Genomic DNA, 23051 nt, shown 5'->3' on the forward strand with positions numbered 1-23051 from the left:
GGAAAATCAGGAGCAGGAGAAGGAACAATTGGAGAGGGAATGGAGCTTGTGGGGGGGTATTTAAACAGTGGATTGAGTCATTCCCTCCAGTGCTGGAAAAAAAGTTTTGGCGGGAGACGTCCCTCTGTACCTGGCGGTCTGGGGCATTGCCTGTCTGGGACTAGGGTGCTTGGCATCGCCGAAATCGCTGCCCGATAAGATAAGAGCGGGGCGTCGATCATTGCCAGATAAAACTGTAGAGATCCAGTCTTCAAAGACGTTGGAAGAGTCAAGAGTATCGTCGAGAAGATCGTTTACGAGAGATCTCAAAATGACATGGAGTGTGTTGATGCCATGGGTTGACGAACATTCAGTCGAGAGTAGACAATCATGTGGTCTAAGCCTGAGCGAACTGATGATACGAAACCACCATCCTCCGTGACAGGGTGGGATGCGCCTGCATAAAATGACCTGTCACGGCAACATGAATGTTAGAAATATGAACGTCGATGATTATAGAAGCAGTTTGGACTTACTCCAGTCATTACTGACCAAGGATGCCGCTGATGCTCTAGTCTCGATACCATATGGAAGGAAACAAGTGCCGAACCATCCAGGTACTATGTAGGGACATCGCCGCGATGGACCAATGGAGGAGGGAAGTTGAAGCAGAAGTATCAGTCAAGAAGATGCAACTCTTTGATCATCTCACGGAAGCTCTTCGAAGCTTTGTCGCTTTCCCTCACTCAGAGATATAGCCCGTTTTTACTGCGACTGCAAGGCCTCGGCACGAACACCGGGAACAGCGTTACATCATCGGTCCGCAATAGCGCAAGGCGATTTCTAATCACCTTCAGTTGCACTGTGTTTAGTCTCGTATTTTCTGAACCTTGCATCCTCTCTTGTTCTTCATTCTCCGTCAAGCTGTGTTGATACTGCAATTACGTATAAAACATCCATAGACACCATGTCGCGACCTGCTGTGCCTGACATCGAGAACAAACCCGCCCCGGGTATCTCTTACTTTACTCCGGCGCAAGAGCCGCCTGCAGGCACAGCTGCTAATCCTCAGTCTGATGGATCGGCACCACCCAAGCTCTTTCAGCCCCTTTCGGTGCGGGGTCTGACCTTTCATAATCGCATTGGTGTGAGTACAGTCCAGGCAATCCTCCCAGCCGTCTATGCGAGCCCTTACAATGGAAAAGCCGCTTACATGACTGATAATGAGTAGCTATCGCCGCTATGCCAATACTCAGCCGACGATGGACACATGACTCCCTGGCATATGGCACATCTTGGAGGGATTGCCCAGCGAGGGCCAGGATTCTTGATGGTCGAGGCAACAGCAGTCGAACCGGAAGGCAGGATCACCCCCCAGGACCTGGGACTATGGAAAGACTCCCAGATTGAGCCATTGAGCCGCGTGATCGAATTTGTCCACAGTCAGAACCAGCTTATCGGCGTGCAGATCGCACACGCAGGTCGCAAGGCCAGCACCGTCGCGCCATGGCTCTCGGCCAACGATACCGCCTCCGAGAAGATGGGCGGCTGGCCAGGCCGCGTCAAAGGCCCCACAAATGTGCCCTTCACCGATAAGAACCCTGTGCCGAAGGAGATGACCAAGCAGGATATCGAGGATCTGAAGACCGCCTGGGTGGCCGCTGTTAAACGGGCTGTCAAGGCCGGGGCGGACTTTATCGAGATCCACAATGCGCATGGCTATCTTCTGATGTCGTTCCTCTCCCCTGCGGTCAACACGAGAACAGACGAATACGGAGGCAGTTTTGAGAATCGCATCCGGCTCAGTCTGGAGATCGCCAAACTCACCCGCGAAAATGTGCCCAAGGATATGCCTGTCTTCCTGCGGGTCTCCGCCACCGATTGGCTCGAGGAGGTGCAACCGCACAAGCCCAGCTGGCGAGGTGTGGACACCGTCCGATTTGCAAAGATACTGGCAGAAACTGGATACGTTGACGTGCTTGACGTGAGCAGCGGCGGCACTCATTCGGAGCAGCATATCCACGCGAAGCCAGGCTTCCAGGCACCCTTTGCCATTGCTGTCAAGAACGCCGTCGGGGACAAACTCGCAGTGGCATCAGTGGGTATGATTGACAGCGCGCATATGGCTAATTCCCTGTTGGAGAAGGACGGGCTGGACCTTGTGCTGGTTGGACGAGGCTTCCAGAAGAACCCGGGATTGGTGTGGGCCTGGGCCGACGAGCTGAATGTGGAGATTTCGATGGCTAATCAGATCCGATGGGGTTTCTCGCGGCGTGGTGCTGGTCCTTACCTCAGGAAGAAACTCGAGAAGATATAACTCCTTTCAAGTAACTAGCTAGAGATTTATCTATCTGTTCATAAAGAATGTGCCATGAATTGTGTAGAATCCGTGGGTTGTCAGTAAGCTAGAACCCAAACTAAAGAAATATATGTACACCAAGTCTACCGTGAAAATGATTCCGCAAAAGAAAAAACAAGCATGACCGAACCTGCTTAACGCACTCATGAAAAGGCCCCTAGGAAAGAATCACAAATGATGTCGCGTTGCTGCCAGACGGTTCCCGCGAAGCTCTGCCAAACACAAAGCAATCATCGTTAGCTCTCTCTCGCTCACATAACCAGCTCATTTAAAAGGTAATTCACCTTCCCAGGTCTCCAGAGCCACCTTCTCCGCATCCCAGCCCCAGAGGAACTTCTGCGTCTCCAGATCAGCCCATTTATCGGGGTTTGACGCCCCATTCATCGAAGCGCGGAACTGGTCGTCCCGGGCCTGCTGTTCCGGCCCGTCGGGGAGATGCAGCGTCGCGCGGTTGACGGTCCCGGACTGCTGTACTGTCTCTGCGCGGTGTTTGCGCGACTTTTGGTAGGACGCTAGGGCAAGGGGGATTTCACTCCGAGAAGAGATGGTGGATAGGAGGACGCCGAGGGCAGCGGCGTCTTCGACTGCCTGGGCGGCACCTTGGCCGACGTATGGACTGCAATTCGTTAGAGAGATACCGTCGTGATGGAAGCGATAGCTTACAGCATTGGATGGCAGGCATCGCCGAGCAAAGCCACGCGGCCCTTGATCCACGTCTTTAGGGGCGGGTGCTGGCAGAGCTTCCACTCCAGGACTTCGTGGTCCTTGACCAGGTCGATGAGCTTCGTTACTCGTCTGTCCCAGCCGCGATAGTCGTCGACCATCATCTGCTTCGAGCCCCTGGTTGTCCACGACTCTTCGACGTCGGTGCGGTCCGGGTGGAGTAGGACGATGTTGTATAACTGGTGGTTGCGGACCGGGTAGGCGATGATATGGCGGTAGGGTCCGATCCACCGCGTTGCCTGGGGCTCGTCGATGAGCTGCTTCAGCTCGGGATCGTTCTCCATTGCGCTTCGGGGGAGCATGATTCTGTACGCTGCGTCTCCGGTGGGAATGGCCTTAGTGGCGTCCTTGCCTAGCAACTGGTCCCGAATGCTCGATTTGATCCCGTCTGCTGCGAGGACTACGTCGGCTTGCACCATGGTGCCGTCGGCGAGGGTCACGGCTGGAGGGTCGAACTGGACCCGAGTGACGGTCGAGTTGACTCGTACTTGGACGTTCTCCAGCGCCATGGCCTTTTCGATCAGCGCATTGTGAAGGTCTGCACGGTGGACAACTACTTGTTGGCCATAGGTCTTGTTCACGGCCATTTTTCCTAGAAGACTGCCGTCCTGCCATCGTCGGACGTGGATGTATTCCAATGCGACGTCCTTGGCGTGTATTAACGGAGAGACTCCCCATCCTGGATCATTAGCTGCTTTCAAAAGGCCAAGGGATTCATCATTCCACGCACTGTCAAACAGCGTCAACATGTTCGGGGAGCCTTGGATACCGGCTCCGACTTCCATGAGCTATCAAGGTCAGTCAAACTTCTGTCCATGTCTCAAGCTCTTGATGCATACCTTTGGGGCTGATTCGAGGACAATGACATGATGTCCTCGTTGGCCCAATGCCAATGCAGCAGCCATACCCCCAATGCCTATACCAGTTAGCCTACGGTAGGACATCCATATCACGTAGCATACCAGCACTGGAACAGTCAGCTTGAATATAGAATCCATTGCAGCATAAACCTACCCAACAATAACCACCTCGAGAGGTGTCTTCGCCCGTGGTACAATCATGGTTATGGGACAGTACAGCGGAAGCCAACAATACACTTCGCCACCGAATACCTATATTATGAAAAACGACGAAGCAGCAGCGTGGATGAACGAAAGAATATATCTACTCTCGACGGGGAGAGACGGCAATTATTTCAGTCTCGAAGGGACACTGGACTTCCCCACAGCCCGGCAAGCACAAAAGGAACTTATCATTTCCTAATAAACGAAACGTTATTATTACCTCCGATCCTCGTCTCTCCAGCTCCTACAATAATAGAAAGAGACTTGAAAACGTCAACCACGCCCAAGGTATGCGGGGCTGAGCTCGGGGTATTTCCACGCGAACATTGCCGTTTCCAATCATCACATCACTATTATCATTGACCATCAAGTTACACATGCAACCTGCTTACACAAAGGGTCATGCCATGCCAATCGGCCTAGCAAATTATCAAGAACCATCGCGATAAAATGTGGCTCTTTGCGCAAATCCCCCCAAACCCGCTCGGCACCAACGCCGGGTGAACCGCGTTTTGGCTGTGGCCCGGCTCTGCGACGTGCCCGCATCTGCCGAACAACGCTCTCTCTCCCCGTCTTCCGCGGGATTGTTCTCAGCACAAGCCAGGTTCGCATTTACTAGACGTTTCCTTGCGTCTGGTCTGTGATTCCGTGGTCTGCTTCGGAGGACTCCGAGTCTCAGGATACTGTATCTAGAATGTTTGGGGCTGTGTGCGGATGGTGATGATGATGATGCTAATATTTAGGGCACGGCAAAGGATGCTTTCTGCAGTGCCGATTGCACCGAGAGGTCTTCTTGCTACTCCATATGTCAATCAATCTAGACAGTGAGCTGAGATGCAGCCTGCCAGTTATTAAACAGCTGCTTCTGTGAGCTCTACATTAACCAACACCATCGATATCTTTGGCAGCTTTTGTCAGTATGCAGGAGAGGAAACTCTCGCTCATCTTCCACGTACGGACTCAGACTCTTCCTGCTGTATGACTCGGCATTTAATTGGGCCTTTTAAGGTCCGAGGAAGGATTCTGGTGGGAGTTGTTTGCGTACGCTGCGGGCGGGATGAGATAACCGTCCTTGCAGCGTACTTCCCGTGTCTGGTTGATTGCTGATAGTGAATGATACAGAAAAGTGGAATCCAAATCACATTATTCATGTCTTCGTTTGATGTGATTCATGCGCTTCGTAAATGACAACATGATGATGAGTGCGATGCAGACGATGGCAATCTAGTCTAACCCATGGACTAACCTTGAATGCCTGTGTATGTGCAATCTTCGCAGTAAAGTGATCTGCCAGGAAGGAAACCGCGTGCTGGATAACCATTCAAAGGAGTGATGAGACACCCATCCCAACGCCGGAAAGTATGCAAAGAAACTATATACATCACTCTTCGCCAGGATCGTCCTGGTTGCAAATGAAAGAAGGAGATCATTCGACGAGAACGAAGAAAAGGATCAAAGGAAAAGGAAAGGTGAAAAAGGAGGTCAATGATGGACCGGCCTCACTATGAATATCCATGTCTTGGAAGACCGTATCATGCTGTACACATATACAATGGCTGGTGCCATATGCGAGATGAAGTGCTCAGGCTGTAAACATCAGCCGCAGGCGGCTGGACCGCTTTTTTTTCTCCTTGGGCTTTCTGTCCTTGTCGGAATGACGCGATTCCGCTTTGGACGGGGCTCTTGACGGGGCCTGTGAGGGAGCTTTGGACGGGGCCTTGGAGAAGATCTTTGTGTGCGTCCGCGAGGGAGCTGCCGATGGTGCTTTCGAGCCTGCATACGCCTCCGCTCTGGCGTCATACTCAGATTGATGGTACCGAGAGCTGCCCCTCGGGGCCCGCGAGCGACGGGAACGGCGGGATGAGGCAACGGACTCGTCGTCGTGGAACTTGAATCGAGGGTCTCGCATCATACGTGCAGTGGTGATGTCGATACCAGACATAGCGGCCGCAGTCGGAGTGATGAATTCACCATCGACAGATGTGCCGAGGCTATCTGCCTCCGCGTCAGCGACACCACGCCGCCACATCTCGACTCCGCTAAGACAATCGGTGTCGAATTCAATCATGTCTTCCACGATGACGGACTCTCTGTCGTCTTCCACCGGTCCTCGGATAACTTCGTTGCCAGCAGACTGGATCTTTTTGATGATCTTGTACCCGCCGAACATGACGATCGTGACACCGAGACCGACACCGGCGGCGATCAAGAATTGCGGACTGGCTAGCAAGGCAAAAATGGTGGGGGCGGCCGACTTCAGGGTGGCCAGTGCAGAAGGTGCCATTTTCGTGGCCAGATTGCTGATTTCAGCCAAGGTCAGCGCGACGGCGGCCATGGCGTCCGGGTTCTTCTGAAGGTGAGCAATCGTGGCAGTTGCACTGTGATGCACACAGTTGGCTTCCTCGAGAAGCCATTGGGCGCGATCGACCAAACCATTGAGTTCAGGGTCCTCGATCCTTCGGAGTTGCTGCTGCTGTGAGGATGGAGCCGTGGCCAGGGCCGATGGATGAAACTCGCCGTATGCCAAGTCCATGTCGACATGAGCTTCTGATTTGGAACGACCCATCCTGGGGCGCGGCTCAAGTTCCCTAGTAATATCATGATGCGTATGACGTCGGACCATGTCCGACGGACTGGCGTAGTAGGACTCCGTGTGCGAGGCTACCGAGTGCAGGTCCTGTTCATAGTGCGAAGGGGCGCGACGGTGTCGATGGTGTCGCGAATGTGTGCTTCTGCTTCTGCGAGAGGGAGCGACTGACGGCGCATCATCGATGTGATAGTTTTGCAAGGCCCTCAGAGCTTCCCTTTCGGCAATCTTGGCGTTGCGCTCCGATTGAATCTGAGCCTTGCGTTCGCGATATGCATTTTTGGCCTGCGTAAAGACCCCGAAGAGGTGTTTACTCTATTGCGCAGTGGTCAGATCGAATTATATCTTTTGGGGACGACGAGAAAAGTGCCAAGTACCTACCGTGCTTACTACCTTGCCGGACTTGTCAATCACGGCAATCGTCTCGCCTAACGGAGGCATGCTGACGGGTAAATGGTGCTAGATCGGACAGTACCAATGGCCACGAGTAACTTTTGTCGTCCAGGATAGAGTCCACGGCTGTCAATCACCAAGGTCCATCGGCATAGACGAGTGATTCATATAATTTCGATCGCAGTCGGCGGTGGCTCCGAGATCAAGCGGTGAAGAGCACCTTAGACAGGTATAGATAGATATGGAGCCTGGATGTGTCGGCACAGGTGGGGAACCGGGGCTTTTCCCCTTATTCCTATTCTCCGCCAGGGAAAATTCAAAGAACGAGATAAGATTCCTTGAAAATATCTAGATAATCAATGAGCACAGCCAGAGACCTGGGAGGCGAAAAAGGAACAAAGAAAATTGGTGCCTATTTCAAAATAGAAATTCTCAGCTGAGCTTGAAATCTTAAAAGCAGCTAAGAAGGTACCTCCTGGTAGAGAAAGATCCTGACCAACAAATAGTTATACGATGACTGTACTGAGTCAGGGCGGCCAAGTCCAGGACCAACTCAAATATTGGAAGTATGAATGAAGTAAAGAAATGGAGAGGCTGGGATGGTTGACAGTTGTAACTTGTAGCAAGACAAGATTCGGCGCCTAAATAAGAGCAAAGCAGCGAACAGGATGTGATCCCGCGAGAGTGTTCGGCCTGGTTGGGTGTGATATAGCTGGCGGAGCAGTACAGCCTGGATTTTTCAAGGCATTTTGGAGTCAAATCACCTTTGAGGTCTTGGAAAGGTCAGCCTGTATGTAGGAGATTAGTGCTTGCTGGTCTTCGTTTGGGTTGCAAAGGCAGCAGCACTAGCCATTAAGCCACGCCGATTTAGAAGGTTCGTGGGGACCGCGATTTGCTGGCACAACACGATGAGGGTGCTCGGCTGCATCACCATCCATGATCGTTGGCGGCACTACTGTACTCGGGCCAGTAGAGTTGGTTGGGCACAACAGCATATCCTCCGAGATAAAAGACAGTGCGGTTTATGACTATCAGGAGGTACTTCTGTCAACCTGATGGACTGATCTACTATTCATGGTATATTGTTGTTTGAGAAGATAGATCCTTGATGATGGTTGACGAGGCACATGCCAATACCTCAGGTATTGAGTGGTAGAGAGTAGCGGTGATGCTGTGGATTCTGATTGGTGAGAGATGTCACCGCCACTGTGGCTGGTGCACTGCCCTTATTACATAATCTCACCGTCTTACAATACGCGTAATTTAGCCAAAGCCTCCATATCCTCCAAGGCTCCAACTCATTCCATCTTGATTGAAAAAGTACGGAGTAAACAAGAGAATGACAACGAGCCTTTCTGGATCCTCTAAGATGCTTTTGTAAGGTGTGTGGCAGATGGAATGCCATGGTTGAGTTCGGACTGTAAAGAAATGGTCAAAGCTATCGTCCGTCGCATGCAAGAAGCCTTGAGCAAAAGAAAATCATGATGGGAGAGCTACACCGTATCTCCGGCAGGGAAATCATGTACTTACAGTATCTTGTTCATATCTCAGCTAGGGGTAGATAAGTCAATGTGACTGTGACTCTTTTGCTCATTCCTTGTCCCTCATCACTTCATCATTCTCCCCTTGTCTTGCGATATCTCTGTGTTCCCTTGATCTCAGGATTCTGATGGGTATAAATGCTGCATCTGCCTACTTCATCTTCCCTGTGTTACTGATAATTTGATTTATCCCCTGAAGTCTGCAGATTAGAACCTGATGGAATATGTCTCAATGCAGGACGAATGCTCTGATAACCCGTCTTCTATGGGAACCTAGGTCAGTACTGCCTCGTATTGAGCATTAATGGTCCTATATGCAGTACTAGCAGCAGCCTGGATAATAAACAGAAGTAGTATTTCCGAAACTGACCATCTAATGCAGGCAGTCATGTTGTCAGAAGAACCGAGAGCGCCTTCGAGGTATGTCACAAAGAAGTACTTCCATTGCCCAGGGGATATGGCTGGCTGTTTCGTTGCGTTTTGATGCTTTCATTGCCTCTACTTGCACCGCCACACCTTCGATCACGACATCACCGCAGAAAAGAAGCAAAAGAATTCCCCGGAGTTTCGTTGACTGCGCGCTCAATTCAAGGAGCGCTATCATCGATTCCTATTTCTTTTCTTCAATTTGTATTTCTCCTCTGTTAACTCGTTTATATGTATCTACGGTAGTTCTTGAGGTGACTCATCAACACCACTTGCAAGAGAGCATCACGTGGCCGAAGCAGACCATCAACTTCCTCCCAGCCAAAGCCACAGCATCCAATCCATAGAAAGAAAACCTGGCTAAGACTCTCTGGTTCATCGTGTCTTAGCGATGAACAGCGCAGTACAGGGGAAACCCGATCCCTCAGTGCAAAATTATGATCGCACTATTCCGGGGCCAGACTCTCGGCCATTGACTCAACACCTCGACGATGGCCCGGATCATCTCACCACCCGACCAGACTGTGGTATTGGACATCGAGTACAGGCTAGTCGATCAGTGCTTGCTCTGGTCATAGATGATGAGTGCGTTTTTGCTGGGTTACAAGGAGGAGATATTGTGGTAAGTATCCTGATTCCTGAATCTTGGTAGGCATATACTGAATCCGGCATAGGCGTGGTCTCTCGAGACATATGAACTCGTGCTTTCTGTCCACGCTCATCAAGAAAGTGTCTTGGGGCTTTATCTGTCCGAGGACGGCGACCTTCTCTTCTCCAGTGGTGGAGATTCCGTCATCAATGTAACTAATTATGCGTCTGCTTGAAGTCCAGCTTGTTGACTTTGCTAGGTCTGGTCCACGAGGACGTTTGATCGACTATATTCGATTCACTCTCACCACGACGTTGGCGATATCTTCTCCGTCGCGTACTCGTCTAGTCTGAAGACGATCTACTGCGGAGGCCAAAATACTAGCATCCAGGTAGGCTTATATTGATCCTCCGGAAGGCTCAGTACTGAGGATTCCAGTGGTGCGACCTCTCCAAAACAGATGCAGTCTCGACGAATCAGTCAGCCGCTCATCTGTCGAAGCGCACGCACCGGTTCTTTGATTCCCGGGGGCCCGACGGGTCACGCGCACCCCGGCCGGATGCGGGTGCTGATGGCGTACGGGCAGTCATTCAGGGAGGTCAAGTCCTGACCTTCAAGCGCGACCATCACAAACTCTTCTCGCATCATGGATACATCTACACCATGCTTCTTGTCCGAGGCCTGCTTGAATCATCGCCTACGGAGGAGGTGCTTGTGACGGGCGCCGGCGACGGCGTGGTCAAGCTGTGGCGGTTGGACCAGGACGAGGCGCCGTCCGAAATGGCAGCGCTCGAGAACAGGGATCCGGTTCTTGCGCTGGCCGTCGACGGATCGTTTCTCTACTGTGGTCTTTCCGGGGGTGCGCTAAACATCTGGAATTTGGACTCTAGGCAGCTGGTGAAACGCATCACCGGGCATACAGGCGATCTTTGGGCAGTTGATATTGTTCAGGGATTGGTCGTTTGTGGTGATTCGAATGGAGTCATCAAGGTATGCTCTTGGCTTTACTGATGTTGGAGCGTGTCTGACCTCGTGGCTAGAAATTTAATTCTCGATTTGAAGAAGTGGGCAGCTGGATTGCTCACGGAGGAACGATGCTGGCGTCTGCAGCTGGTCGATTCAAGGACCGACTTATCTACGCGAGTGGAGGCAATGACAATACGGTGGGCATCTGGGATTTGACGGAGGTGTCTAGCAAGCAGGATGAGCAAGCACCGATCAATAATGGTAAGCTCTAGAATATTTGACCAGGTCATGATGCTTATATGCGTGCAGACGAAATGGTCAACTGTCTTGCTAGATTCGTCGCCTTCAAAACCGTTTCGGCCAGCCCGAAATTCGCCGGGGAGTGCAATCAGGGAGCGGCATTCCTCCGACGACACTGCATCTACCTGGGGGCGAAGACGAAGCTCCTGCCTACCGGACAGGACACAAATCCGATTGTGTACGCACGATTCAGCGCCAACTCCCCGGATAAAGTCGACAAGACTCTTCTGTTCTATGGCCATTACGATGTTGTGGGTGCGGATGCCAACCGAACCAAGTGGAACACCGATCCGTACCAGCTGGCATCCATCGATGGCTTTTTGTACGGCCGTGGAGTTTCGGATAACAAAGGGCCTATCCTGGCGGCATTGTATGCGGCAGCGGATCTAGCACGGCAAAAGGCGCTTCCTTGTGACGTTGTTTTCCTTATCGAGGGCGAGGAGGAGTCCGGGTCTCAAGGATTTCACGAGACCGTCCGACAGCACAAGCCGGAAATTGGGCCGGTTGATTGGATTCTACTGGCCAACAGTTATTGGCTAGACGATTACAACCCGTGTTTGACCTACGGGTTGCGGGGGGTGGTGCATGCCAATCTGATCGTCACCAGCGACCATCCGGATCTGCACAGCGGTATTGATGGCAGCGCATTGCTGGATGAGCCGTTGAAGGATCTGTCGATGCTGCTTGCCAGCTTGGTGGGGCCTAAGGGGCGGGTCAATATCCCAGGCTTCCATGACCTGGTCCTTCCCTTGACGGAAGCCGAAAAGCAGCGATTCGCGGACGTGGCAAGGATTCTGCTACCGCAGCACCCTGAAATCACCGACTGCGACGCGCTCATCAACTCGCTGATGCACCGGTGGCGGGAGCCATCTCTTACCATCCATTCGGTCGAGGTGCCCGGAAGCAGCAAGGCCTCGACGACCACCATCTCGCGCAAAGCCAAAGCCAGCCTCTCGATCCGAGTCGTCCCAAATCAAGAGGCAGACGAGGTAGCCGCCAACCTCACCATGTACGCGCAGGAGCAATTCGACAAGCTGGAGTCACAGAACGACCTCACAGTCGAGATCACCGGCAAGTCAGACCCCTGGCTAGGCGATCCGGACAACGAGATCTTCGCGACCCTCTCGGAAGCAATCACCGCGGCCTGGAGCCGGGACCAGACCAGCCAGAAACATCAGTATCCGCCGCTGCAGCGTGTTTCCAAGGGCAAGGACACGCCAGGCCTCGCGCGCACCGACTCCTCGGACAGCCTGGCCTCGCACATCGATCGCATCATCACGTCGACGACGACCTCGTCCGCAGGCAAGAGCAAGGCCCGCCAGCGCTCCGCCCTCAGCAGGACAGTACCCACCTCGTCCACTCTGACGAGCAAATCGGGCGTGATCCTTTCCCCAGACGCCAGCGGGGACTCCTCGGACGAGAAGTCCGCAGCCACTGCCCGGGAGCTGGCCGTCACCCGTTCAACTGTCCAGCCGATTTTCATCCGCGAGGGCGGCTCGATCCCCACGATCCGGTTCCTGGAAAAGGAGTTCTCAGCGCCGGCGGCCAATCTACCCTGTGGGCAGGCGAGCGACAACGCGCATCTGTACAATGAGCGGTTGCGGGTGGAGAATCTGTACAAGAGTCGGGAGATCTTCCAGTATGTGTTTTCGCGGTTGCCGAGGCGCCACCTTCCCAGTTAGCCGTTAGCTTCCGTATCAATAGAGCTTGCAGCAATGTAGACAATGAATAGCTTGAGTGGTCGTCGTCTATTTTCCTAAACAAGGCAACCTTTTCTCTTCCCCTCCACTTGCTCACAGACTTCCCCTCTGACCATCCTGTGAAGTAAACGCAAATGAAAGTCAGCTTGCTTAGCGCACGCACGGACTCTGCTCGTCAGCGTGCCGGTGGCCCGGTACAACACTTGCACTTTTTGCACATTCAGCTAACTTAACAGATACGGAGTAGTCAGATACCGAATGCAAAGCCCGAGGCACCAATCCAGCAACCAGGCTCAGCAGAAAAGGTAGAAGAAACCTTGAAGAAAGGGATAACCTCCACCTTCGCCTGCGTGCATGATTGTTCCCGAATCCACGAATGCAAGTGGATACTGACGGGCATCCGCCTGTCCCCAAGGCCCCGGGTTGCCTTCTGGGCAGGAAGAACAGCCAATGGTGGGTGTCCGCGTGTATGGACTATTATTTAGCTTGAAGAATTAATCTGCAGCATGTACGGAGTACTATTTCCCTACTTGATACTTTGAGATTGGAGTAAGTAGGAAGTGAAGTGATGAGGATGAGGGGTTTTACTTTCACTTTTCCAGACATTGATAGACGATGGATATGCCTAATTCGTATTATCAGAAGGATTGAATTCATGTTCGGGATTTCTGCCAACGTCTCTGCTTGTCCTGTAACCGGAGCTTTCTATTCTACTGATTAATTCCAATTCCAAATCAATTGGATTGTCACTGCTGCCAGTCACTGCACGATGTGGATCCTACTCAATAATTTATCCACCCAGCAGTCTGGCTTCTGGAACATCTGCATTCATCTATTCGCATTTAGGCCAACGGTCAGACAGAAGTGGACCAGAGACAGTTCACGGGAAAGTAACTAGCTAGTCTACTAACTATTTCCCGTGGTTAGTGCTTACAGGAAGCCAGGATTCGTTCAATTGAAATGAATGATTCCAAATGACTGGACCTGACATCTTGTCACTGGGCATTGTCTCCTCTGGGTTTGGTCTGTCTTGGTCTTGTACTTTTTGCTCTGTCCGGTCTCCAGACTCGACTAAAACCAATAGACTACTGACTAGAGAATAATAATGATGATATTAATCCCTGAGCTGATCGCAGGTCCCGCAGTCCCGCAGCCCAGACTCGTGGGAGTTTCCCTCTCCAGCTTCTTGCATCCGGGAATATCCTGATTCCTGGTCCACAGCCTGTCAAGAATGGGGCCGCAGCCTTCTAGTGGGCTGGCACGGCCAGGAGTACGTTTGTTGTGGGGAGTGCAGTACAGTGGCGTGGCCTGGCCGACAGCATATGATATGATGTGATGTGATGATATCGGGGTATGTATGCTGCACGGGGGATTTGCTTGACTTGTGAATGTGGATGTCTTTTCCTGGATGGATAATCTCTGTGATTTAGGGTTTATGGCGTGTTAATTCACTACTTTCTTTCTTCTAGAGTACTGGCTCTCCATATGATGGTATGACTTGCAATGGATAGATTTCATACTCTTTCTTTCTCATATCTGTCCACCACTGCCTCCTGTTGATATCATTAATATGTAACAACATGGCCTCCCCATCTGACGCAGCTTACCTCCTAGGTCGTGATCCCGAGGAATCAAAACGGTACATCGCATCCTAGTCCAATATTGATATAGACTGCTGATGCTGATGTTTATAGTCTCAACGCACAACATGCCTTCCTCGTGGACGTCATCGGCGGCATCCCCATCCATCCATCTATTCCCACGGCAAATATCCGCTCAATAGCAGACGTAGCCACAGGAACAGGGTAGCCGTCACTCCAACCCCAACGACCAGAGCATGACAACTAACAACCGCATAGGATCTGGCTCGTCGACGCCGCGCAAACCCTCCACAACCATCACCCGCGCCACACACTCTCCCTCCACGGCTTCGACATCTCCCCCGCACAATTCCCCTTCAGCTCGCTAAAGGCCCAGCGGCACGAGATCCAGCTCACCGTGCAGGATATCCTACAGCCATTCCCAAAGGAGCACTGGGGACGGTACGATCTCGTGCACGTGCGGCTGCTCGTCGGCGCCTTGAAGGAGGTGGATTATCCGCGGGCGGTGCGCAATCTGTACGATCTTCTGAGTGAGTCTAGTCTTGCTCTCCTTCCTTCCCTTCTCTTTGCAGTTTCCTTGTACTTTAGTACGGTAGCTAAGGCGACGACAGAACCAGGCGGCTACCTCCAATGGGACGACTGCGACACCACCGCCTTCTGCACGGACGACCCTACCCCCATCGACATGGAAATGAGGCAGATTGTCGTCGACGCGGTCGAGAAGCTCGGTCTGTGTGGGTATGCCCCCCAGTATCTCCATCAGCTGGCGGCGCAGACGGGGTTCGTGGATGCCCGGCTGTATGCCAACAGCACGGCGGATAAGCCGCATTTGCGGGAGCCGGCGCGCACGTGGCTGATGAAGGTTCTTCGGGCGCTGATGCCGCATGCGATGGTCAAGTCTGGGGAGGTGGTTGACGAGAAGAAAGCCATTGAGCGCGCGGAGCGGCTGGTTGAGGAGTTTGGGCGGCATTGCACGTCTGCGTTGCCGTTGGTGAATCTGTATGTTTTGGTGGCGAGGAAGCCGGTGGAGGCCAGATCGTGGTGTTGTACAATCATGTAAATAGTGTTGACATTGATGACCGTCATGATTATGATAATGAAAATAATTCTTTAATCTATCTACCATATCCGCTTGGCCACCATCTCGTAGCGCTGCACATGGTCCATCGACGCCTCGCCCTCCTTCGCAGCCTTCTCCTTGTCCCTCTCTTCCCGCGCCTTCAACCGCCGCAGTCCCTCCGGGTCATCCGCATAGATCCACCGCCGCTTGTCGTCGTTCACCTCGACCGACCCCCACCCGCCCACGCGACGGCTCCCTTCGATCGCGAACTCGCGTCCCCGAGAGGCAGTGCCAGTGGCACTTCCGCTTTCCGTCTTGTGCGCTGCCTGTTCCGCCTCCCGGGCCTTCATCCTCTTGTACCGCGAGCGGGAGTACGCTAGCAGAAGCATGCCCAGAAGCAGCTTCAGGACCAACAGGAGGATAAACGCCGTGAGAATGAGTACAATGGTGAAAATGTACACCGATTGTGCCGGCGAAGGCATCGCGTTGGCCAACACCGTCCGGAAGAAAGCGCTGGCGTGCGCGGCCGAGGCAGGGAGGATAGTACGTAAAGTCAGCGGAGGCGCGGACGGGATCGGCGATGGCACGTAGTGGCTGTGAATCGAGGCGAGGGAGGTCGACTCAACGGCCGTCGACGAAGGCTGGTGCGGAAGCAGGGCGGCAAGGAACATCTGATACGTTTGGACAGAGACCCGGAAAAAGAGGCAAGACAGCGGGATCACCGGAAGTCCTAGACGCTTGGTGAGGTTCTGGTCGCCAAACGCATTGGTATAGTAGTCCTTGGCCAGAACATCCAAAAAGCGGCCGTAGATGGCCGGCCGGGTGTTGTTGAACTTGTTGATGTATGCATGCTTGAGCCAGTCCACGAGCATCTCCGACCCGAGGACAACCAAGAACGGGCCCAGAACCTGCGCCAGTGTAGGCAGGAAGGAGTTGACTTGGCTGAAGGAGGAGATGAGTGACGACGGAAAGAAGGTGAAAGACTGCGGGAGAATAGAGGACGACGACCTGGGAGGAGTCGACAGAGGCGTGCTGTTGGTGCTGGTCGACCGACTACTCAGACTGGAGCTCAGCGTGCCAACGAAATTGAATGCTCCGGTTTCCACAATATTGCGCGAGGCTATGATCGTGAGCATCAGCCAGAGTTGGAATCTCTCAACCACATCGGCACACGTAAGCTGAAACAGGTTCTCCTTTTCGAACTTCTTGAAGACCGTCGACTTGATTTCGACAAACTGGTTCGAAAGCAAAAGCGTGATCAACGCGTTCGAGTACGAGTTGACCGCCACATTCAGCGTCATGACTTGGTAGAACAATGACGTGGCGTGAAGCACAGTATAAGCCAAGGCCAGCAAAAAGAGGCCAAACGGCCGAAACACCTTGCTGCGCCCGTCCGGGCGGCGCTCTAGAGCCTCACGCGAGAAGAGACACTCGAGCACGTCTTGTCCGATGGCGGCCAACAGCCGGTCACTGACCTCCAGCACATTGTAGATCACGTACAGTTTAATAGCCGCCTGACCTCGAATCCAGTGGTACATTCGACTGGCGTCAAAGTACATCAGAACACAGCATGTAGCAATCATGAGCAGTCCCTTGAGGATGTCGGCCTTGTCGTCAGGCAGAAGAGCAGAGGGTATGGACTTCTGCCGGCGATGCTGGTGCTTGTGTGTATCCGCACGGTGCCGTCGCCGCGATTCCCCGGACTTGGTTCTTGGTCCTCGTTCTGCAGAAGTACCTCGCGGTCTACGTTCAGCCTCCGAGACCTGGGCTGATTTCTTCTGCCTCCGCCAGACTCTCCCGATTCCCTTGATGACAAAGTCCGAGACAAAACGAAACTCCATGCCCAGGTTGACTAACCAGGATTCCAACAGAATATACAAAGCCTTGCAGAATCGCAGGGGGAGGATCGTAAACGAATACAGCCACGCGTCCAGGCACGCCAGAATTCCAAACCAGAGCACCTGCTCCAGGGCCGGCGGCAGTCTCAGAAAACTCGACAAGCGCTCGAGTTTGACGCGCGACGACTCATACGGGAAATCATTCGTGACGGAGCGATGGATATACAAAGGCGAGGGTCGGCCAGACGAAAGCTCCAACTGCAGGTACGTCGGCACCGACAGCGGAGGAAGCGGGATGGACGGCGGCATGGGAGAGGGCAAGGCAGGCTCGGTGATGACCGGCGAAGGGCTGAGTTGGCGCTTGGATTCCTGCTCCAAGCGACCGTTCCCCAGACCGATCCCCGGGCGGTCCGGTTTGGACCGGGATGCCCACGTCTGCGCTAGCCGTTCGTTGGTGCCAGGTAGCGTCGGTCGTCGCGATGAGGTGGGAGTCGAGACTGTCCTCGAGGCGTGTGGCCGAGTACGACCGTTGGACACGGAATGTTTCGATGCGGCGGAGATTCCCAGCCCCGATCCATCCTCTGTCTGAAAATCTCTAGCAATATGGCCAGCGTGAACTCTCGACTCGCCCGTGTCCGAATCTGCACCTGTGGTATGCATGCCATCCGACAACACCCGTCGGCCTTGCTCTGTCCCCGAAGCCACAGGACGATACGGTATCGACTGCGGCGACGACGTGAGCTCCTGGATCTTCGCCGGAGACAGCTTCAGAACCTTCTCCCGCTCTCGCTCCATATCCTGCCCTTTCGAGGGTGACATCTTCTCTGACCAGGTATTCAGCGCGGCGCCGGCCTCAGCCCCTTGAAGCACATCGACCAACGATGTCCGGTGGGCGTTGTCACCATTATCGGTATGTTCAAAAACGAGCCCCAGAGCCTGCTGCGGGGGAAACTGTCCGGCTTTCAGCTCGGCGTAATCATTGTGAGACTCCTTGTTATCCAAAGCCCCATTCGCTGTAGTAGTATCGCTCGTAGTGTCGCCAATCCCGTCCGTTTCTTGACGTATAGATTTCGTTCTCTGACGCCTCAAGGTTTGCGATTCGTTCCCGTTCGTGGCTATATCCCGGTCTCTGGTCTCGCTTGTAGGCGTCTCCGGTCGCGGCAAGTCGGTATTCCCATCCCCATACAACTCACGCATTTCACCGCCCTTCGAGCCATTTTCCCGCTGCAAATCCCATGGCTCATCGGAGGAACTCGAAGGCTGATGATTATCGTGCCGTGAAGGGTGGTGGTCGGAGGAAGAAGAACGCCGATGAGGAACCATTGCAGGGAGCGATGGCGATGGCGCTGCGCATCCACGACGTCAGGTAAAGCGGGTGAATACCGTCGTGTGTAGCCTCAGTGAGGATCTAAGCCCATTCTGTCTGTGCTAGAGGTACTCAGGAATAAATGTACCCTAACCAGTGGCGTGGAGCTTGATGACAGTTGACACATAGGTACACCGTACGGAGTAGGCCAAGTGGATGTAAGCTAGGACCAGGAATTTCCTTTCGTGGTTAGTTGGCTGCTTTTGGTATGGTCGCTGATAAGGTGCTCCGCCCCAGTTTGTTGTGCTTTAATACGAGCAGTATGTACAACAATATGTACAGGACAATAACTACAAGTACTTGATATCATCTCAGGCTCATGTATCCCTAAGTTGTGTTCCGGTAGATACAGAAGTAAGCCCATAAACTAAAGAGCCTGCACTGCGCAAAAGACAACAAGGTGTCCACTCTATACCCCTTCCTCCGTGGCCAGCACTCGACATTCACCAATCAATGGGTTGAGCCCTCCATAGGTGGAAAGAACTTGCGATCATAGTTCTCTACATTGATTATAAGTTAGTACTACAGAAAACACTACTACAGAGAGAAAAGGCTGGGGAATACCGCGTCAGTCGTTGTCTTCTGGCCCTAGCATCATGCCGCTGGATTCGCCGGCGAAAAGCAGGATCACTGGCATATAGCAAGTAGGTACTTGTTGAGATGAACAAAAGCTGTAGCTTTTGACGCTTAGAGAAACTATGTAACCGCATGTTGGGTTAAGACACCGCGATATATGCGCAGATAAAGGAGTCATTTGCTCTACCCCGGTCTATATCGAATGTAGAATGGTCAATTGTGATCATATGAGTGGTTGAACTGCCTATTCTGGATCCTGCCAGCACTTCACGCAAGTTTAGACTTAAATAAGGGCTGTTATTGAATTGCTAAGTAAATGCCACTATGTCTAGGCTGTGGTTATCTATTTTGTGCTCCAAATACCTCCACCGATCGCCAGAGAGCAAAGCAGCGTCAATCCATGATATGTTCCCGAAGAAGGTATTGAAACAAGAAAATAGATCGAATAAGATCCAAGGGTATTTACAGCGACCTGAAGCCGCCCGTCATGAAGTACAAAGTCCGCTGATCCAGTCATCAATCAATCACAGAAGAGACCTGCTCTTCTGGAAGTCGTAACATATCATAAACCTAGCTGCTTCACAACTAATCGTTCTGTACATGGACTACCCAATGCTGAAACAATCAGGCGTAGTCTGGTCGATAGGGCCGCGGTTGAGGGTTGTAGCCTTGCGGCGTGTAGGCTCGTACAGGCGGTCCTCGGTTGCTAGGCCCGTTGGGCGACGTAGCACTGCCCGGTCCGCCATAAGCATGATAAACCGGAGAATTTGTTGGTCGAATGCCGGCACTGGGTTGGCTCGGGGCCATCGAGGAGGGATCAAATGCAACATATCCTCCTTGCTGCTGTGGGCTCTGCTGCTGCGGTCGGGGTGTGGCTCTCTGAGAGACTGGGGTGTATGTTCCTTCGGCATAACTTGCAGCTGTATCAACGGCCAGCGGAGGTCGAGCCGTCCCAGCGTCGCCTGGAGTGTATGCTCGTACGGGATAGCTAGGTTGTGGGTTGGATGATGGCTGGGGTGTTCCTCTGTGACTCTGAGGAGATAGCGTCCGAGTTGGATAGTCCATCCTATACGAACTAGGCTGTGCGTTGGGTGGTGGCTGGGCTGTTCCCCTGTGACTTTGAGGAGATAACGTCCGAGTTGGATAGTCCTCGCCAGGCGAGACAGCAACTCCACGCGTCAAGGAGCGTGAGTAAGGATCAGGGGCTGCACTGTACGATTGATACGCGCCATAGTTTTCATCGTAGGGTGTATCGGTACTGTAGGGATCGGGATAACGGCGTGGAGCTTCCTCATAGTCGCCCTGGTTTATCGTCGTGGGCATACGGCTTGGTGCGTTGGTTGCGGACGGCGGCGCCGGTGTACGTGTTGGCCGGGTTGTCGGCGGCCGTGATACGGGCGTGTAAGAACGTGCTCCGGGCATCGGCACGCTGGTAGGGACAGGAGGAACAGGCGGCGCAGGTGAAGACCCGCGATCAAGAGGGCTGTAGCCGGAGACTGCAGTAGCCCCAGAGTACGATGTTAATTCCGAATGCGCCGATGATTGAGTCACCGTTCGGCTCAAGACCGGTTTCTCCGTCCATGATACGTCGGGGAGGGTAGGAAGAGTTGGGTTCCGCTCCGGTGCCGCGGTTCCTGGGCGCGAAGTATACGGTGGAAGCGTGGTCTGAGTCGTAGAACGTGAGAGAGTCGTAACGGTCGGTGCCTTGTCCTCCGCATCCAGGTCAACCACCATAGGTAGGGTCGGTTTCCGGTCAAGGGCGAGGTGTGGTTGAGTCGGCGCGCGATCCAAGGTGCTCTTGGCCAAAGCCTTGTCCACCTTCCGGCGAACGACGCGCATGAGCCGGGTGTTGATTTTGCGACGGCAATACACCTTCAGAGAACCATCCTCGGCGGGGATATGGTGGAACAGGAAGATGAGGTAGAGGATCACAGCGGATGCGAGTTTGAGGATCGACAGCACCCAGATAACCAGCGTGAAGAGCATACCACACAAGACCACGGCTCTCTGGTTGTTGTCCTCGGCTAAGATTTTGACATTCTCGAAAAACTGTATGATGCCTGCCTTGTCGTCGTCCACCGAGTTTTCACCACCGGGAAGAAGGTCCATTCTCATTACGGAGTACAAGGTGATGGCATTGACAACTTGGCGGGGACCATCTGCGAACACGGTATTCATCCAACCTAGAATGGCACGTCAGTTGAACCCCAAATAGTAGACAAAGTAGGAGGCTTACTCTCGAAAGAAAAGTACGCGAACAAAGCCACATACTCTGCGCCCTTCTTACTCTTCGTTAACTCCGCAAAGACCAAAAAGCGTCTCCAGCCGCGACCACGTCTCCCCATACGGATACTCTGGACCCGCGCAGCCAGCGGATCCAAGTAACTTCGGGCAATGCTCCCCGAGCGCATCGCGCGAATCGCATGAAGCCACCGAAGAAACAACAGGATGAAAGAGATGATAATGCAAACGGCAAAGATCCATCTCGACACTGTAAAGGGAATAGCCGGCTCAATTGAGCCGGCCCATCGAGAGAAGGCCAGCAGATTGACTGCTGTGAAGGTGTCGACGCCATACACCGCGAGGGATACCAAAAGAAAGACGTATACCAAAAAGTAAGAGAAGGGCGTTAGACACGATTCGGACTTGAAGTCGTCCAGATTCTGCAAGCAAGGTAATCAGCGACTCCCTTGCAATTATCAGTGACCGCGCCCGTGTTTCACACTTACCACTGAGTCCCATTTCTCCTCCCTTGATACAGGACCCTTTTCGCGCTCACCGCAGCAAGGCATATTTATTTCTGTGCGTATACCTGTCCGGCCAGAAACAGATAGCAAACGACAGAGACGAAAACGAAGTCGGAGTCGACAGATTCACAACGAATGGTGAGTTACACCTGACGAGGTAGAGGTGTCACTGAATCGACCTGCTCGGGCCAGCCGCGCACAGTCGCAATCGCACAATAGCGATTCCAGAAACGAGAGATAAAGAGCAGTATGTTCGAAAGGATTGTTTGAAACTTCGAGCAAGAGCCCAGGAAAAAGAGCGACAGAGTTCCAGATGATCGATTTCGATCGGCGGCTACGAGATCCCCAGGCGCATGGCCCTTGGACGGTCGCAAAGCGCTCGTCAAAGGACCTGTTTCAGGGGCGGGGGATCAACAACCGCAGCGGATCAATCGCACAATAACCATTCACCATTGATTTCGAATTCAATGCACGATGCAGATGAGACACAAAGGAGCGACTGAAGGTATTCTACTTCGTATCAGAGGGAGTAATCGTGATGGATCCCTTTGCCAAGATAGGGGTCAGGGCGCGTGTCTGTGTCAATGTGCGGATTGTGGGGATGAAGATACACGAGGCTGGAACTGGAACTTGGAAGGAATGGACGCTGATGATTGGCAACTGACGAAGCTGAGAAGAAGATGATGCAATAAGGAATGGAGGGGTTCAGCAGATGAAGAAGCTGAAATGGACAAAGAATGAACGGATGGATGAAGACGAGGATGACGGCCAAACCGTATTTTCCTTAGTCCTCTGTCTATCTATTTGTCCCCTCGGTTTCTCAAAATCATCACCCAATAAACTAACAAATCAGCTAATGGAAACAAACTCCTTTTCAAGCTGAAACAATTCGGGCGCTAGACTTTCCTGACCCATGGAGGAGCAGTTCTCTCCACAGACATCCTTGTTGAGACGAATGCATCTGTTTCAACACAAACAACTGGACATGAGTCTGGGCATCACCATTACAGACTGTCCAGTGTCAATAATAATAGTACTTATCAGTGTCAGTCAATGTCAACACCGGAGTACTGAGCAACCGTTGCAAAGACAGCATATGCTATATTCTGTATCCAATGGATAGACGATATCCAAGTCTCCACAAAAAGCACCAGAATCAACAAAGCCTTGGATAAGGAAACGCCCGCTGCTTGGCATTCTAGCATTTAAACCTTTTTACCGGCTGCAATGAATGGA

The 23051-nt window shown here is 52.8% G+C and overlaps 7 protein-coding genes across 7 annotated transcripts; 3 read left to right on the forward strand and 4 right to left on the reverse strand.

The window, feature by feature from the left end:
• Positions 1–946: 946 nt before the first annotated feature.
• NFIA_081100 (NADH:flavin oxidoreductase/NADH oxidase) lies at positions 947–2296 on the forward strand (the record flags this gene model as incomplete). The annotated part of the gene is made up of 2 exons (XM_001260062.1): positions 947–1126; positions 1211–2296. The coding sequence occupies 2 exons, from the start codon at positions 947–949 to the stop codon at positions 2294–2296; spliced, it is 1266 nt and encodes a 421-aa protein (XP_001260063.1).
• Positions 2297–2602: 306 nt separating this feature from the next.
• Positions 2603–3966, reverse strand: NFIA_081110 (putative salicylate hydroxylase; the record flags this gene model as incomplete). The annotated part of the gene is made up of 4 exons (XM_001260063.1): positions 2603–2954; positions 3002–3740; positions 3792–3849; positions 3901–3966. The coding sequence occupies 4 exons, from the start codon at positions 3964–3966 to the stop codon at positions 2603–2605; spliced, it is 1215 nt and encodes a 404-aa protein (XP_001260064.1).
• A 1741-nt stretch (positions 3967–5707) lies between these two features.
• Positions 5708–7153, reverse strand: NFIA_081120 (uncharacterized protein; the record flags this gene model as incomplete). Its single annotated transcript, XM_001260064.1, has 2 exons — positions 5708–7027; positions 7094–7153. 2 exons carry the CDS (start codon positions 7151–7153, stop codon positions 5708–5710), a joined length of 1380 nt encoding a protein of 459 aa, XP_001260065.1.
• Positions 7154–9463: 2310 nt separating this feature from the next.
• NFIA_081130 (glutamine amidotransferase subunit DUG2) lies at positions 9464–12609 on the forward strand (the record flags this gene model as incomplete). The annotated part of the gene is made up of 6 exons (XM_001260065.1): positions 9464–9694; positions 9747–9872; positions 9921–10052; positions 10100–10651; positions 10702–10888; positions 10937–12609. 6 exons carry the CDS (start codon positions 9464–9466, stop codon positions 12607–12609), a joined length of 2901 nt encoding a protein of 966 aa, XP_001260066.1.
• Positions 12610–14207: 1598 nt separating this feature from the next.
• On the forward strand, positions 14208–15288 carry NFIA_081140 (putative LaeA-like methyltransferase; the record flags this gene model as incomplete). Its single annotated transcript, XM_001260066.1, has 4 exons — positions 14208–14266; positions 14322–14432; positions 14487–14758; positions 14825–15288. 4 exons carry the CDS (start codon positions 14208–14210, stop codon positions 15286–15288), a joined length of 906 nt encoding a protein of 301 aa, XP_001260067.1.
• Positions 15289–15347: 59 nt separating this feature from the next.
• Positions 15348–18449, reverse strand: NFIA_081150 (TAPT1 family protein; the record flags this gene model as incomplete). The annotated part of the gene is made up of 1 exon (XM_001260067.1): positions 15348–18449. The coding sequence occupies one exon, from the start codon at positions 18447–18449 to the stop codon at positions 15348–15350; it is 3102 nt and encodes a 1033-aa protein (XP_001260068.1).
• A 1243-nt stretch (positions 18450–19692) lies between these two features.
• Positions 19693–21479, reverse strand: NFIA_081160 (uncharacterized protein; the record flags this gene model as incomplete). Its single annotated transcript, XM_001260068.1, has 2 exons — positions 19693–21251; positions 21305–21479. 2 exons carry the CDS (start codon positions 21477–21479, stop codon positions 19693–19695), a joined length of 1734 nt encoding a protein of 577 aa, XP_001260069.1.
• Positions 21480–23051: the final 1572 nt, after the last annotated feature.

Source organism: Aspergillus fischeri, genomic scaffold (genome assembly GCF_000149645.3).
Source record: "Aspergillus fischeri NRRL 181 1099437636264 genomic scaffold, whole genome shotgun sequence".
In the NCBI taxonomy this organism is placed as follows: domain Eukaryota; kingdom Fungi; phylum Ascomycota; class Eurotiomycetes; order Eurotiales; family Aspergillaceae; genus Aspergillus; species Aspergillus fischeri.